Here is a 19,010-nt window from a genome sequence, read left to right as displayed (position 1 = left end):
TTTTTGAAGTTTGATTCTATAAAGTTTGTGAGATTAAATTGCTCTTATTGTTTGCTTTTCTCTTTAGTATTTTAATGTCTTCTAGTTTAATTACAATTGTTCAAGTTTGTTAAATATTCGGTCGGTATTTGATAGCTTAGAATGATTACTTGGTCAATTAGAAACTTAATTGATTGATTGGTTCTGTAACACCCCTAACCCGTATCTATCGTCGGATTAGGATTACGAGGCATTACCGAACAAAACATAGTTTATCATGATCATTTATTAAAATTCATGCACAAATTATACTGACTTCTTTACAATAGTTATCAAATTTAGATAGCAACCATTCACTCATTCATATAAGTCAATTTCATACATATATATATAAAGCATATAACCAATTAATTCAACATGCATTATTAATCATATTACTAATACGAACCATGCATCAAAGTCATACAACACATATATCCAACAGTCGAATCATGTGATCAACTATCAAGACATTCGAATTATCAAATTACAAATAGGCTTATTACATTGCGTTTTCATATACCAAGTATATATATATATATATCGCAACACTTAATCTAAGTCAAACTATCCCAAACGACTTAATAGGCATACATATATTAAACATTTTAAATGGCATTTTCGAACAGCAACATTTTCATTCAATTAACTTAGTAATGCAGCACATATTAATTTCCAATTACCTTCTTTAGCAACTTAACTTGGCATCAATTTAGACATCATTAATTAACATTATTACAACCAAATAAACATCATTGATTAGGCACATCAAATGGCATTCGATCAAACAATTTAACCTCTATAGGTCATACCAATATCAAAACAAAATCTCAACTAGGCACCATTTCATAACTAAATAACATTATACTTGCTCAAAACATACTTCTCAAAATGAGCTAATTACATTACCTAACATACACAAGCATTAGCAACATTAACAAGCCATTTTTGCATGGCTATATATATGTACAAATCAAAATAAACCATATCAAAACTAGCCTATACCATCATACTAAATTGTCAATCAATAAAATTCAAATGCATCATTTATAGCATATCCAATTCACCGAAATTCAATACTCAAGTCAATGCCAAATACCTATTCAAAACTTATATCATCAAGCATGTATTCACAAGCACATGGCTTCTTTAATTACCAACTTCAATCACACCATATAGATCATTTACCAAACTCAAAATATAACCATTTGAACAACTATAATACCTTAGCCACATTTATACCAAAACATACCAAAATAAGCCATCATTCATGGCTATATCTATACAAAGCAAACATATTCGTTTACAAGCCAATTCTCATGACTATATTCACAACCAAAGTACTACAACTAGTCTATACATGTCATATACCATATATACATAACTCAAAAGTACCAACTTAGATGTCCGACAGCGTGATGATATTCCCGACGACTTTTGGATTCGAGCTAGCCTTGATTCTCTATAAAACATAAGAAAATAACACGAAGTAAGCTTCATAGCTTAGTAAGCTCGTAAGTGAATAATTCAATACATCAAATAAATACAATTCAACTAATTGTACATAACATCACCATATATACAATTACAACAAACCTTTCTCATATCTTAAAACATGATCAAATACCATTTCATCATCTTTCTTTATTAAAATACTCAAATAGGTTCTATTCGTACCTGTATCGTCTCGTACTAACCTCTTTCTAAATCATCTCATTCATTTACCCATTGAACCATTCGAAATAGAATTCGGATATTTGAAGATCTCAATCAATAAGTACCTATTAGGGGTGTTCATTCCGTTAACCGACCCGAAATAACATTAACCGAATTAACCGACCTTTCAAAATCTTTAACCGTTAACCGAACCGAAATTTTTTTCAAAAAAATTAACCGAACCGAAATTTTTTCGGTTAATTCGGTCGGTTAACCGAATTAACCGAAAATTATATGTTTTTTTATTTTTGGTTAAAAATTAACCAAATTAACCGAATTACCCGAATTACCCGAATTAACCGAATTAACCAAATTGAATCACTACATAATTAAATTATTTTTAGACTTTTAGACTTTAGTTTTAGTCTTAGTTTTAAAATTTTATTTTTATTTATTAAATTATTTGTAATTTAATTTTATGATTGGGTTGGGTTGGGTAATTGGGTTGGGTTAAATACTTGGGTTTAGATTGGGTTTAGATGAATAGTGGGCCTATTTATATATTATAATTTTATTTATTAATTTTTTCGGTTAACCGAAAAAATTCGAACCGAATTAACCGTTAACCGAAAAATCAAAAAATAATTAACCGACCCCCGACCGAAAAAATTCGGTTAACCAACCGATTAACCGAATTCGGTCGGTTAACCGAATTTTTTCGGTTTTACCCGAATTTTGCACACCCCTAGTACCTATACATTGGCCCGTAGCCAAATCAAGGTAACTTATCCCAGAGTATCAAGGTATTACTCGCACCCGTAGTGCCAATATCATGTCCCGAAGCCAACACATAACCTAATGACATGTCACTATTATCTTAAACTATTCCTAAGGTTCAACCGGGAAGTTACACTTATCGATTTCATCGTCGAACACATTCATAGAGTCGTATTCACAATTCAAACAATATCTGTAATCTCTTAATCACATTTTATGCAATATCAAAGCATTTAACATGCATTTATAATGAAATTACCATATACGAAATTAAATCATACTCGGAAATGACGAATCGAATCGATTACTCGATAATTTTTCTTTTCCCCCGATCTAATTCCGAATTCCTCTTTTCTTGATCTATATGTATTCAAAATTAACTCATTTAATCATATAATCATTCAATTTGGTCCAAAAACACACATTTGGGCATCTTTACACATTATCCCCTAAACTTTCACATTTAATCAATTTAGTCCCTATTTCACAAATACACAAAATTCACACAATTCAATATAACCCAAGCTTAGCCGAATTACTATAGTGTCCCTAGAAGCCCATAAATTTCATTTATTTCACATTTCAACCCCTCAATTTACACATTTCACAATTTAATCCCTAATTTGCATTTTTATCAAAAATCACTTTATAAAATATGAAAATCTAAGATCAAATATTCATATTTCACCATTAAACATAAAAGAACACATAAGCTCATCAACGGAAACTATCAAAATCTTTAACAGTTTTGAAATCGAAGACACGAGCTAGCTAGTACTAGTTGCAATGATCACAAAAATATAAAAATCATTAAAAACGGGACAAAAACCGTACCTTAATAGACAAAAATGCTTTGGCCGGACCTAGGTCTTCAACTATGGCTTTCTCCCTTTTAATTTTTGGTGGAACAAACTTAAGAAAGATGATGACTTTAAATTTTTATGTTATTTACTTAAGATTATTTACTAGTTTACCTTTTTATCCTTGATATTAAACCATTAAAATTCCACTAACCATGCACATAAATGTCCACACACTTTTATAATGGTCTAATTATTACATAAGGACCTTAATTAATATTCCATAGCTATTTAATACCTTTAACAAGTAGAATGCAACTTTTGCATTTTACGCGCTTAAGTCCTTTTTCTCAAATTGAGCAATTAAACGATAAAATCAGCTCACGAAATTTTCACACATATATAATCACATGCTATAAACACCAAAAATAATATTAAAATAATTTTTTGACCTCGGATTTGTTGTTCCGAAACCACTGTTCCGATTTAACTAAAACTGGGCTGTTATAGGTTCTAATATTTGTGATGATTGCATACTTATTTGTGTAGTGTGGGCAGACGATCTAACTTAAATAAACTCTGATTGTGTGTTTGTTAGTTAGGATCGGGTCTCTTTCATTCTTAATGCTATTGATCAATTAAATCCTAAGCAATTGTTATAGCCTTGTTTGTCAATAAGGAAAGTAATTCATAGTGATTCTCTTCATTATCAAAAAAGTAAGAAGAGATTAGGTTGTTAGGCGATCGTCGACAACTATAATCAATTTATTAGCATTGAAAATCATCTTTAAATAAATGAAAATTTTGCTTTGCTTAGAGTTTATCTTATTGATTTTCCCGGTTTTAATTATTGTTTTCTTTGCTACTTTCACTTTAGTTTTTTTGTTTTCAATTCTTAATTTTAGTTTTAAGTTTTCTTTAAAAACAAAACTCTTTTATTCTATTTACTTTATTTGTTTTAGTTATTACTATCGATTTTTATGGATTTGACCTTACTCATCATTAATTGTAAAATTTCATTTCTTTGTATAAGTTTTATTTTTGGTGACTTGGACAATTGTACATGAAACCCATGGAAGTGCAAGAACAAATTTGTGGTCCGAGTACAATCCACTCTTGTGGTGCAAATTATGGATTATGCTAGAAAATTTACTAATGATATCAGCAAAGCTACGAGTCTCGGTAAGCCACGGACAGTTCGAGGGCCCCAATGGGTTAAATGGAACAAACCTCCTAAGTTACGCATTCTTAATACGGATGGGTTTTCAGATGGCTTCAACTGGAGGTCTTTTGTGCAATGAGAATGCTAATTAGATTGGAGGGTTTATGATGAAAATTGATCTAAACTTTGGGGTATCTGTGTGGACTTGTGCCTTGCAAAAACTCTTGGCATCTCGCGCTTGATGCATTATTGATAGTATAATTCTTGAATAGGCCTCATCAGCATGATTACCTTTCGGACATACTGATAAAGCATAGGTTGGACACGATTGAAGGCTGGATAGTGAGCATTTGACATATTTTTCGGGAAGAAAACAAATGTGTGAATCACTTAGCGAACTTAGCATCAGAGTTAAGTATAAGAGTGCTATATTTAGATGAGTCATTGCTATAAGCTGATGCTTATGATAAAGGGGTAGTTAAATTTTAATTTTAATTTTATTTTATTCTATTCCCTCTTTACAGTTAGCATAAATTCAATATGTTACATAGAAATAATAAGATTTTTTTAAAAATTTATTTTATACATTTTTAATTAACTAACAATAATGATTTTGACATAATTAATTATATCAAACAATAATGACTTTATGTGTTTGTTTTTTAAATTTATTAAATAATATATTTTTATTAGTTTTAAAATATATATTTTAAATGAGAATTTATAATAAAATTCTATTAATTTTGAAAAATAATAGAGAGAAAAAAGAACATTTTAAAGTGATGGAAAAAAAAAGTGAGAAACAACCTATAGCAACATATTAAATTAAAATAGCTTTTCATTCGAAACTTGTCATTTAGAAAGGTTTGTAGAAAATTTTAAAATGTTAATTCACCCCTTTTATTATTTTTAGGCCCAACACACTTCATTGTCTTTGAAGTAATATTTCACAATATAGTAATAAATATGATTTATAATTATCTAAATATTATTAAAATTAAATAACAGTAAAATTATCGGATAATCAAATAATAATAACTAAACATCTCAAATATTATTAAAATTATATATTTTTTGTAATGGGAACAAAACCTATTAAATAATGCTAAAATATGATTTTTTTCAATAATTCTATATTATTTTGAATGAAAATATCTTACTAATTCACTTCATACATTGCATATCATTTAACATCCCACATCGTACTCATTTTTATTATACTCAGACTAATTCACAGTTTCGATATTCAATACCATCATACAATTAAATTCAATTCATAATCTCGATATTCAATATCAATCACAACAATTCAATTCATTCGACCAATATATACTCACCTCTATATTCACTTATGCAATTAATGAGTATATACAAACAATTAAATCGATCTCAAATCATAAGAGTACAAACCGGGGTCTCGCATCACTCGTTGACAACTTTCGTTTTTCCTTTCCCTCTCGATGGCTCAACGTTGACGTTAGCTATGTACAATCACAAAACATATAATACTATCAATTTTCATCCAATTCACAATCAAATATCAAATCAGGCATTTTTTGATTTATTTAATTTAGTTCCTAGACCCAAGACAAGTATAACTTTTGATATATAGCTTCGGACTAAAGTCCAATTTCACATTTTCTCATTAGGGACTCTATATTTTCTATTCCTAACATAGTTTCATAATTTTTTTTTCATTTTATTCAATTTTGTCCCTTATATAACAAAGCTAATGACAAGGTTATTAAGTTTTACAATTTAGTCCTTTTTTATAATCTAAGCTTAATTTCTATTAATTTCAAGCCTAAATAATCAATTTCTCAAAATAAAAACTTATTAACATTTCAATAATTGAACAAATTGATACATGGGGTAACTAAAAAAAATCAAAGGAAATGACTTAGGGACTTACTTGATAAAATTGGTCAAATGTTCAAGGGTTTAATGCTTTTCTTTCTTTCTTCTATGGAGGACAGCATGAAGAATGAAGATGATGATGATTTTCCACTGATCTTTTAACTTATATAGTTCAACTAATCATTAATTAACCTTAATTAGTTTAATTAAACATGTTTCTACCTTTAATTAACATGATTTAATAATAGTTTATTTTTAATGGATACCATCATCAAAATCCACTAACTATTATTCTAATTTGGTTTATTAACTATTTTTGTCCCTTAGATAATTCTTATGTAAGTCCCCAAGCTTTTTTCTAATTAAAATTCTATAGCGATTAAACTTGTACAATTTAGTCTCTAAGTTTTAATTAACCACATTTTCGGTTAAATTGCTTAACCAAATTTCAATTCATCAATATACTAACTACATAGATATCTTTATTCAATATTTACGGATTCAGTTTACGAAAACGAGATTCTGAAATCACATTTTCTGACACCATTGGAAACTAGGTCATTACAGTAACAATAGCTAATACTAATGAAACATTGAATCATAAAAGCACAAAAAAAATTAATAAAAAAATATCACATTATCCGAGAGGCAGGGTCTGAAGGAATAGCGGATGTAGTCAAAATTGCATATGAAGATAACCTTGTAAATTCGTTTGCCAAACCTCTAATGTTTATGAGTTTTGGGAAACATGTAGAGGGTATGAGAATGCAAAATATGACTCATTTACTTCATTAGAGCAAGTAGAAGATTGTTAGGATCTAGTGCCACTAAGTGTAGTGTATTCGTCTTTTTGTACTAGTAATTTTTCAAACATATTGGTTTAAATAAAATTTCATTATACATTAATATCATTTATATTTGTTCTCAATGATTTTTGCATTCAATGTAAAATTTAAGTAAATATTAGCTCATTGATTGTCTAATGTTTAACTAATATTAAGTTGTATTATGTGGTTGGATCATAATACGAGAAGACAACTTATATTAGTAAATAATTTGTACAATTCGTAGTCTAATTGAAGTTGAGTAAATCGATTGACATTTCGTCAATAAAGTTAAATTGGAAAGGTGTCTTATCTTGGCCATCGGAACAAATGACTTCTAGAAGATGAAGATAAATATGTCATTGTTTAGACAGACAATACATCGGACATGACCCAAGTTAAATTTATATTAAATCTGTTTATGAATTTATTCACTTGTGACATTTATACTGTAACATATTTTAATCTTAAGTAGATGATGAATTATACATGTATGACTTATATATTTTAATTTGTTAAAAGCTTGAGTTACAATACATAAGAAATCAAAAGTTGGTACATGAAGTACATGGCTTCTACATGATGAGAGAGAAATTATAGCGCAACTCGTAGAGACACTTGTATAGAAGGGTACTCAGCCCAAGTCGAAGCAGCCGCATCAGCAAAACCCTCCTCTGCCAACCAAGCATTCTCAAACTTGAGACCACGAGTTCTTCAAACAAGAAAAGACAAGCTAGCAACCAGATGAATAGGACAGTGATCGGACGTGGCACTAACCAAAGGAGCAGGGTCTTTGGTAATATTTAAAAAAATTCGAGATCTGAATAGGGACAAATCTGATATTTACAGTATTCAATGAATGGGCATTTTATTAAGTAGAAATTGCGAATGTCAAATAATTCTTATGTAATAATTCTATAAATCTAACATCATAAATGCTTATCGAGGGAATCGAATCTTTCACCTAAAACACAAGGACAAAAGAGGAAAAAAACAAAGTAAAAGTGGCATATATGTAGTTAATATTGATAATATGCATTATAATATTTCATAGAAATTTGTAGCATAAAAATAAACGATAAATGACATATCACTATAACTTTAGATAATTTAAGGGTTTTTTTTACTAGACACAATTTAAGCCTTGATTTAAAAAGTTAATGAAAACAAAGATGTAACGAAAGATTTGATTAAGAAAAGAATGAATAAATATTATTTCTTAAAGTCAACTATATCAAATTCATTAAATTATTAGTAAATTTATGTCTTAGTTATTCAATTTAAAAAAACGTTACAAATTAGTTATTAAATTATTCAAAATGCTGTTAAAGTTTTTTTTTAAATGGCCAATGAGCTCCAAACGATTCGACAATCAATATGATAGATTAATATCTATTAATAAGTAACATAACATAATATAAATCCAAGCCAATTTAATGGTCAATTTTTTAGATCGAAGTAGAAAGTTGTTTAAATTTTGGTTCGTAAATTTGTGACGTTTAAAACTATTTTATGGAAAAAATTGAACTGTGGAAGAGGAGTAGAAGAGTTTTCAATTGACGCAAGCAATGCAAACAAAGAAAACTAAACAATAACGATTTTAATAGTTCAAAGACTTAAATTAAAACTTTTGAATAGTTTAATGACCAAAACACAAAATAGATTAATAGATTAAGGAGGTGTAGTTGACCTTATTTCTTAATACAGATTTATTACCATTTAGCTTATGATTTCTTTTGGCCATGTGAGGTTCAAAGCGGCAGTGCCTTGCTAAGCTGGTTGATAAGGGCGAGAAAAATAATTTTCTTCCATATTTATTATTGAAATACAAAATTAGTATTTTGGATATTAAAAAAAACAATAAGTTATTTATTCTATATGATAAGTAATGATACATTTTCAAGGAAAACATTCATGTCAATTTATTGTAATAATAATTTAGTTATTTCATAAGATTTTCTAAGCCTAAAAGAAGTATAAATTAATAATTTGTAAGAAACGTAAAGTCATATAAAAATGCGAGTAATCAGAAGATGTATAAATTAATAATTTCTAAGAAATATTCCTCAAAATACTTTTTAGAAACATAAACACACCCCTATGATAAAGTATTTTGGAGGTGTTTGTATTATAGGTTCAGATTTAAATTAATATTTTTATTATTACATGAATTAATTTAGTTTTTATATTATTAAAATAATTAAGATAAATTTAAATTGTAATAAAGTTAGTATTTATTATAAAAAATGCTTTGAAAATTATTATTCTTTATTACAGTTCAATTTCAAATAAAAGATTTTATTTGCAGAACTATAAAATTTTAAAAATATTAACTTTGTTGAATAGTAAATGATATCTTTCACACAATAAATGTTAACTCTTTCCAATTTGACATTATTTGATTCTTTTTAATAATGCAAGGACTAAGTTGATTTGTTTAATAGTAGATGGACTAATTTGATCATATTCCTATAATAGAGTGACCTCTCAGATACATTCACCTAAATATATGTGATGCAGTATATACAAAACAGTTAATATTTGATTAACCTCTATTTTTTTCTATATACTTTACATAAAATAGTTAATGCTGAGTTAACCTTTAGATAAAGGATGAAATCCAAATACTAAGAAGAAACTAAGTAGAAAAAATTGTAGGAGGATTGCGAAGAAAAGTTTAATCATAGTTGAACCCTCTAAACTCTCTTTATATAAAGAGAGTCGTGCCATTATTTTACACAAACTTAAATTCAAGAGAAAGTTGTAAAGAGAAAATTTTCTGAAAAATTATTTCAAAAGATTTCTAGAGATATTTTTCTTATTTATAACTTGGCCCAGAAGTTTAAAAAAATTACAAAATTGCCTCACTTGTATTTTTTTGTGAAAAATTTTCTAATTTGAAATGAGCCCACACTCGACAGACGTGAGCTTGAGGATAGCGGAGAAGACTACTCGGTCGAAGAGTTCCTCATAGATGAAATAAAAATGTACAATTTTGATTAAGTGTTTATTACTTTAGATATAACAACCTGAAAAAGTTTTTAAAAGATGATTTTTTCTTTAAACTTATTTTCCGCTGCGTTTTCCAAACTCGATTTTTCCAACACTACATTCGTGAGCTATTTGTTGTGCAATAGCAGCCAAATGAACTGCCGCACCCATTATGGGTGAAACATAAGATTGCCACAACATATCACCCCAAACAAACGGACAAGCTGAAATTTCTAACAGAAATTAAAAAAATTCTAGAAAAAGTGGTGAATCCTACTCGTTAGGATTAGTCTACTAGATTGGATAAAACTTTGTGGGCATATCGTACCGTATACAAAACTCCGTTGGGGATGTCACCTTTTAAGCTTGTCTATGGTAAGCCATGTCACCTTTCTGTTGAGTTTGAGCACAAAGCATTTTAGGTTATTAAAAACCTGAACATGGATTGGGTCGCTGCTGGCCATAAAAGGTTGTTAGAATTGAATGAAATGGAGGAGTTCCGAGCACAAGCATATGAGAATGCTAAGCTGTACAAGAAAAATACCAAGCGTTGTAACGATAAAGGAGTCATGCCGCGGCAATTTGAACCAGGACAATAGGTGTTGTTATTTAACTTTAGGCTCAAATTGTTTCCTGGTAAATTAAAGTCTCGTTGGTTAGGTCCTTTTGAAGTAGCCTAAGTGTATTTTCATGGAGATGTTAATATCGAAGATTTGAAAACAGGGGTCACATTTAAAGTTAATGGGCAGCGTTTAAAGCACTACTGGGGTGCTCATGTGGATTGAGACAAGCACTCCATCGATCTCTGCGATGTTTGAGCTAAGAATTTCTTTTATCTGTCTTTCCTTTAATTGCTTTATTTTTATTTTTAATACCTATTTAATATTGTTTCTATTTCTATTTTTATTTTTGAATAGTTTTTTCTAGAGACAGAATAAAGAATATGAACTGAGCAGTTGTGATAATAAGTGAAGTTTGCTGTAGCATTGCGACAAACGGGAAAATGGGTAACGTGAGGATGACCGGGCAGATAAGTCTAAAGGGAGAGATTTGTTCTTTTGTTAGCTGGACCAATTTTTGGCAAGCCCATGGCAAAGTAGTTAATTTTTTTTTTGTTTATGGATTAAGGCACTTCACATTTTTTTATTCTCCCCAAATCTTATTAATTTTCTTCTCTCTTCCTCCACGTCACACAACTTCCCTAGCACGTTTCACTTTTGCTGAACTGTTATCACTATCTCCCTTATTTTTCTCTCCTCAACTGCTCACGTCTCTTAAATTCCCTTAAAGTTTTCATTTTTATTACTTGTTTTTCTTCAATCTCTCTTATCTTTCTTCCACTACATTCTCCAAGATTTTTTCCAGATTTCTCTAATGGCTCGCATCAAAACTGTCGCAAAAACTGCTGAAACATCAAGGGCTGGTGCTACTCAGCCAAAGACGTTTTTTAACAGTGCTGCAACCACTAGATATAATAGCAAAATCGTGAAGCACCCTTTCTATTTTGAGCAAGGGTTCTTGTTTAAAATGAACTATATATGGGATACGATGAATTTATGTCCTCTATAGTTGAAAAACATGGGTGGAATATTTTTTGTTTGCACCTAGAGGATGTTTTAGGAAAAATTATGTGAGAATTTTATGCCCATGTCAACTCTCTAGATTCCCCTTTTATCTATGTAAAAGGTACTTCCGTTCCTTTTGATGAAGACTATATTAATGCACAATTTATTTTGAACTACAATTCACTTTTGGAAAGGTTTTAACCTTGGATGATGTATATTATGTACCAAAAGTTAGAAAGAATTTAGTGTCTAAAAATCTGTTAAATAAGTTTGGTTTCAAACTTATTTTTGAGGCATATAAGTTTATTTTGTCTAAGGGAGGAATTTTTGTAGGGAAAGGGTATATGTATAAGGACATGTTCAAACTCGGTATTATTAATAAGAATAAAAATACTATTTCTACTTATATGGTTGGATCTTTTTGTTTATGGCATTATAGATTAGGTCATTTGAATTACAGAAAATTGAATGAAATGCATAAGTTAGATTTAATTTCTATTTTTAATAATAATATTGAAAAATGCAATACATGTATGTTGACTAAAATCACTAGAAACCCTTTCCCTAAGGTTAAAAGGAAAACAAAGTTGCTTGATTTGATACATAGTGATTTATGTGACATGCATAATACTCCTACATTAGATGGAAAGAAATATTTTGTTACTTTTATTGATGATTGTTCTAGATATTGTTATGTATATTTATTGCATTCAAAAGACAAAACGCTTGATAAATTTAAAGTTTATAAATCTGAAGTTGAACTTCAGTGTGAATCATTTATCAAGTGCTTAAGATCGGATAGAGGTGGAGAATACTATAATCCAAGTTATTTTGAATCCATTGGAATTATCCATCAAGTTTCAGCCCCTTACACACCACAACAAAACGGTGTAGCTGAAAGGAAAAATAGTTTTGATTGAAATGGTAAATTCAATGTTATCATATTCAGGTATTGGTTAAGGTTTTTGGGGAGAAGCTGCTCTGACGACTTGTCATATATTGAATAGAGTTCCTAATAAGGAAGCTAAAATAACCCCCTATGAACAATGAAAGAAAAGGAAACCAAACCTTAATCATTTGAAGGTTTCGGGCTGTAGAGCTATTGCAAAGTTTCAACACCTAAACGTAAAAAGTTAGGTGAAAGAGGAATTAAATGCATATTTATAGGATATACACATAATAGCAAGGCATATAGGTTCATGGTAATTGAACCAAATGATTCAATTTCAATTAATATTGTTACTGAATCAAGAGGTGCTATTTTTGATGAAAATAAATTTAATTTTATTTCAAGACAATTACAATCACAATAATTAATTCATTCTTCAAATGAAAATGAGATTCCATTGGAACAAATTGATAATAATGATAAATCTTGTCAAGAATTAAGAAGAAGTAAAATGATTAAAAAGGTCAAAGATTTTAGACCAAATTTCATTATGTTCCTTCTAAAAGGAAAATATGAAAGTATAGGCAATAAAATACCTAATTATTATAATACAGAATTTGATCTTATTACATTGGAAGAGGCAATGAAATCTCTAGACTTTATGTTTTGGAAAGAAACAATAAATGATGAAATGATTTCAATAATGGGAAATCAAACTTGGAGCTTAGTTGATCTTCCATCGGGTTCCAAACCAATAGGTTGTAAATGGATCTTCAAAAAGAAAATGAAGGTCGATGGAACCATTGATAAATTTAAAGCAAGGTTGGTAGCCAAAGGTTTTACACAAAAACAAAGTGTTGATTACTTTGATACCTATGCTCCAATAGTAAGAATTGCTATGATTAGATTCTTAATATCACTTACCTCAATGCATAATTTGGTTGTTCACCAAATGGATGTTAAAACTACATTTTTAAATGATGAATTGGTAGAGGAAGTATACATGGAACAACCAAAAAGATTTGTTGTTCCAAGACAGAAGCATAAGGTATGTAAGCTTGTTAAATCTCTATATGGACTTAAACAAACACCAAAACAATGACACCAAAAGTTTAACATGATTGTTTTAGCTAATTGGTGTAAAATAAATGAATCTGATAAATGCATATATAACAAATTTGAAAATGAAAAATGTGTCATAATTTGCTTATATGTAGATGACATGCTTATATTTGGCACAAATTTGGAACAAATAGAAAATACAAAGAAATTCTTATCAAACTTTACTATGAAGGATATGGATGTGACAGATGTTATTCTTGGGATTAAAATAACCCAAGAGGAAAGCACTATAACTTTATCATAATCACATCACATTGAAAATGTGTTTAAAAAGTTTGATCTTTTCAATTGTATACTAGCATCTACACCCATGGACCCTTAAATAAAATTAGTATCTAATGCTGGTAGGAAAATTGATCAATTGAAATATGAAAGTCTAATTGGTTGTCTTATGTACATGATGACTTGTACAAGACAAGATATTACATATGCTGTTGGGAAATTGAGTAGGTACATAAGTAATCCAAGTAGTTTAAATTGACAAGCTTTGACTAGAGTACTTAGGTACTTAAGAAAACTGTTAACTATGAGTTGTGTTATAATGGATATCCTTCAGTTTTAGAAAGGTATTTGAATGCTAGTTGGATTACGAGTTTAGAAGATCATGCTTCTACTAGTGGATGGATCTTTATTCTTGGTGGAGGAGCCATTTCTTGGGGTTCCAAGAAACAAACATGTATTACTGATTCCATCATGACAGTCGAATTTATTGCATTAGCCCCTGCATCTAAAGAAGTAGAATGATTGAGAAATTTTCTTTATGATGTACCTCTATGGCCTAAACCAATTTCACTTATTTCTATTCGTTGTGATAATGAGACTACTCTAGCAAAGGCATATAGCTAAGTATATAATGGAAAGTCCAAACATATTGGATTAAGACATAGCTATGTCTGACAATTAATCTTTGATGGAGTGATCACTATTAATTATGTGAGGTCAAGTGAAAATTTGACGGATCCTTTGACAAAAAGTCTGGCTAGAGATGTAGTCAACAAGACCTTAAAAGGGATGAGACTCAAGCCTATTAATTAGAGTCACACATGATGGAAACTCGACTCAACGCTTGGTATAACGTCAAGTCTTGAGTTCAATGAGACAAAGTACATCATTAGTATGTGACTACTAGCACTATAAATAAATTTATTCTAAGATTAAAGTGCTAGGTACTTGGAATGATAAGAGAATGATGAGTAATATACTCTTAATGGATCCATAACATAAATACGTTAGAGTGTTATAGTTACGAGAATACTCTTGATGAGATCTACCTATGTGAGTGGAAGTGTGGTCGCTTCTAAGAGCTCAAAGGCTTGACTTTGACAACACTTATGAAAAGAGGATTGACCAATGTTGAAATCATTATGTGAGATGTATTCGGTTAATCAAATGGGATAGCTGATTCAAAGCTTAGTCTACCATGCAATTTCAATTAACTTTAACATGTTTTCATTAAGTGAAAATTCAATTGTAAGACACCTTCATTTATGCAAATTGATTTCCAATAATAGCAAAACCTAAAATATTTTGAAAATGGGGGGAGATTGTTGGAACATTTTCAAATATTTATAGTGTTCCAATAACTATAAATGAAAGGGTGTAATTAATCAAAAGTTAAATCTTTTGGTTATTGGTCAAGAGTTATATCACTTGATTTTTGAAAAAAAATTATAACTATTCAAACAATATTACTTCAATAGTTGTAATATTAGCTGAATAACTATCTGTCTTTTTAAAAATGTTGTTATTCATAAAAGACACCTGTTGAAAGATGTCTCTATGAAGAGACATGGAAATTTCTATAAATATGAATGAGATTTCATTTGGAAATCATACCAACAAGTTCTAAAAATTCTTTCTATTTTTCCTTCATCTTCTAATTTTATTAGATTGTTCTATAAAGAGTTACCGCAGAAATTCTTTATAAAAGTTGGTTTTCTCGTTATACATTGCTCAATACTGAGTGGACTATTCTCGTCAATACAAAACGCAAATAGTCATCAACTTCATTGCATCATCGAGGTTCATTTGCTTGAAACTCTTTTGCACACCAAATATAGATGGGGTTGAATAGAACCTTAAAGATAGTGGCTTGATACACGCCTTGTCCTATTTCTTCATTTTCTGTTTGAGTTCTGTTCATGTGTTTGAGATTTTCCTCACCTGAATAATTGTATTATATGTTCTCATTATATCTACTCTTTTTGACACAATGCCTAGAACTATCCATAGCCCCTCCCCAACCCATGATAATGTGTTTCAACGCACTCGAACCTACATTCTCTTGTATTAACAACAATACCTATGCCAATCGAGCTAAAATTCAATTGGCCAAAGAGTGTTGAAAGTAGTGTTAAGCTAACTCATATTTGAATTTTAAATACAATTACAAATCTTAAAAGGTTTAGTTTTTATGGAACATGAAATGAACCTCGAAAGTATCTTGATTATACCAAAAAAGAAAAATAAACGTGTACACAAACCTGCATTATTTTAATAAATTAAATATGCTAGTTTTTCTATAAATATAATTTATTTATGATTAAATAAATTCTTTAAAATAATTTGTTTAGCACAATAATATTAATTTTATAGAGGAGTTACTATATAAAGTTGTATGTAGATGTCACATGATCTTTTATTAGATCCCAAGGCTTTAAGCCCTCCTCTTGCTTTCACAATGACAAAGGTAGAAGAAGAAAAAGGGGCAGCAGATGGAAGAGATGAGTACACTGAAGATGGAAGTGTGGATCTCAAGGGCAGGCCTGTCTTGAGATCAAACACTGGGAGATGGAAAGCTTGTTCTTTCATTGTTGGTAAGTATATATATATATATCATCGTCTTTGAGAGAAAACCCAAAAGATTTCAATTCATTTCAAACATTCATAGTTTTGGTTGTCAATAAACCTGTCTGAAATTGAAATTATGGTTTAATGGGAATATTGCAGGATATGAAGTGTTTGAGAGGATGGCGTACTACGGGATAGCATCAAACCTAGTACTGTACTTGTCGAGGAAACTCCACGAAGGAACAGTAAAGGCTTCAAACAACGTTAACATCTGGGTTGGAACAGTGTGGATGACCCCGATTGTAGGGGCTTACATTGCAGATGCTTTTCTGGGTCGCTACTGGACTTTTGTTATTGCATCAGCCATTTATCTTACAGTAATTTACTTTTAAGTTTAAACCTTTGTAACTTTCCTTAAAATGCCCAGTTTCTTCCGTTTCTTCGTTTTCTTCATTATGTTACGTTCCATATTTGGTACTCGTTCTCGCCCATGTCCCATGCATAATTATGCCTTTAGTCTAAGCAACTTGAATTTCTGGTATTTTTTTTTCTTGTGGGGAACAGCTGTTCTATGATGCGGAGACATGGTTTTCCTTGTGGGGAACAACTGGGTATTTGTTTTTCCCATTCTTTTAATATTATTTTTCCTGGGAATATCCGTAATTCTATAGATAATCTTAAGCATCCATAATTTTGACTCCCATGGCATATTCCAGCTTCATTAATTACGAAGAATATATGACCTCGTAATGATCTCCGAAGACAAGGACAAGATATTCTAATGGTTTGGCTTGCGTTTAATATGATGTACTTGACAAAATTTCATTTGAATTAACATATATACACAATTCTCTTAATTTGGGTATTTATCAAGATAATAAGTATATTTTATTACCGATGGAAATAAACAGGGAATGTTACTCGTGACCTTAGCAGTTTCTGTGCCTGCCTTGAGGCCTCCATCATGTGGCCATGGGATCAAAGAAGAAGCCTGCAACAAAAGAGCCTCAGATTTGCAGAAAGGCGTATTCTATTGTGCACTATACATTATCGCAATAGGAACTGGTGGAACCAAGCCTAACATTTCCACTATGGGAGCAGACCAGTTTGATGACTTCGAGCCGAAGGAAAGGGTTCAAAAGTTATCCTTTTTTAATTGGTGGATGTTTAGCATTTTCTTTGGCACCCTCTTCTCCAACACTTTCTTGATCTACATACAAGACACTGTGGGGTGGAGCCTTGGCTATGGCCTACCAACAGCGGGTCTCTTGGTCTCTGTTTTGGTGTTCTTGGTGGGAACCCCGCATTACAGACACAAATTGGCCTTGGGTAGCCCTTTAACCACGATTTTCCAAGTGCTTGTGGCTGCTGTCAGGAAGTGGAATGTGCCTGTTCCAAGCGACCCCAAAGAGCTACATGAGCTTAGCTTGGAAGAGTACACAAAATCTAAGAAATTCAGAATTGAATACACCCCTTCATTAAGGTTGATTTTATTTATTTCAACTTCGTATGTCCCCCTATCTTTCTTTAACCTTGGCTATGATTGACTAGCTATCATTCCTGGGCAGATTCCTAGACAAAGCAGCCGTAAAGAGCGGGTCAAACTCACCATGGATGTTGTGTCCAGTGACCCAAGTCGAAGAAACCAAGCAGATGGTAAAGATGATCCCCGTTTTGTCGGCAACATTCATACCAAGCACCCTTTTAGCTCAGGTGGGAACATTGTTTATCAAACAAGGAACCACTCTTGATCGTGGGATGGGACCCCACTTCGAAATCCCGGCGGCTTGTCTCACAGCATTCGTTACCATCTTTATGTTGATCAGCATTCCCGTATATGACCGCATCTTCGTCCCAACAGTGAGGCGTTACACCAAGAATCCCAGAGGGATCACATTGCTTCAAAGAATGGGAATTGGCCTTGTTTTGCAGATCATCATAATGGTCGTCGCTTGTTTTGCTGAAAGGAAGAGGCTGAGCGTTGCACGAGAGCATCAGATAGTGGGTAAAGACGACACGGTTCCTCTCACCATATTCATACTCCTACCGCAGTTTGCTTTGATGGGGGTGGCCGATTCGCTCGTGGAAGTTGCAAAGCTAGAGTTTTTCTATGACCAAGCACCGGATGGAATGAAAAGCCTTGGGACCTCATATTTCACTAGCAGCTTAGGGATTGGGCATTTCCTTGGCAGTTCTATTTTGACCACAGTATCTGATATCACTATGACAAATGGACATACAGGGTGGATCTTGGACAATCTCAACATCTCTCACCTAGACTATTATTATGCCTTCTTGGCTGCCATGGGTTCCCTCAACTTAATCTACTTCTTGATTGTGGCCAAGTATTTTGTTTATAATGTAGACGTCACAGAAAGGGATTTAAAGGAAGCCATTGGAGCTTCACTGGACAAAGCTTCCCTTAAAGGGGAAGCCTTGACAACTGGTCCAATCTGATAATATCCCTTGTCATTTCCTCTCATATACGCTACAGTGTTGAAAAATGCAAATTCTGGTGTAGTCCCTTTGAAATACAAAATATCCGTTCTCCGAGCCCAA

The 19,010-nt window shown here is 31.2% G+C and overlaps 1 protein-coding gene across 1 annotated transcript; it reads left to right on the top strand.

The window, feature by feature from the left end:
- Positions 1–16,242: 16,242 nt before the first annotated feature.
- On the top strand, positions 16,243–19,010 carry LOC107954631 (protein NRT1/ PTR FAMILY 5.2). The gene is made up of 4 exons (XM_041096458.1): positions 16,243–16,477; positions 16,611–16,828; positions 17,363–17,934; positions 18,020–19,010. Exons 1-4 carry the CDS (start codon positions 16,285–16,287, stop codon positions 18,906–18,908), a joined length of 1,872 nt encoding a protein of 623 aa, XP_040952392.1. The 5' UTR covers positions 16,243–16,284; the 3' UTR covers positions 18,909–19,010.

Source organism: Gossypium hirsutum, chromosome D07, assembly GCF_007990345.1.
Source record: "Gossypium hirsutum isolate 1008001.06 chromosome D07, Gossypium_hirsutum_v2.1, whole genome shotgun sequence".
Lineage (NCBI taxonomy): Eukaryota > Viridiplantae > Streptophyta > Magnoliopsida > Malvales > Malvaceae > Gossypium > Gossypium hirsutum.
Note: the sequence above shows the minus strand (reverse complement) of the source record. Positions and strands in the feature narration are given on the sequence as shown.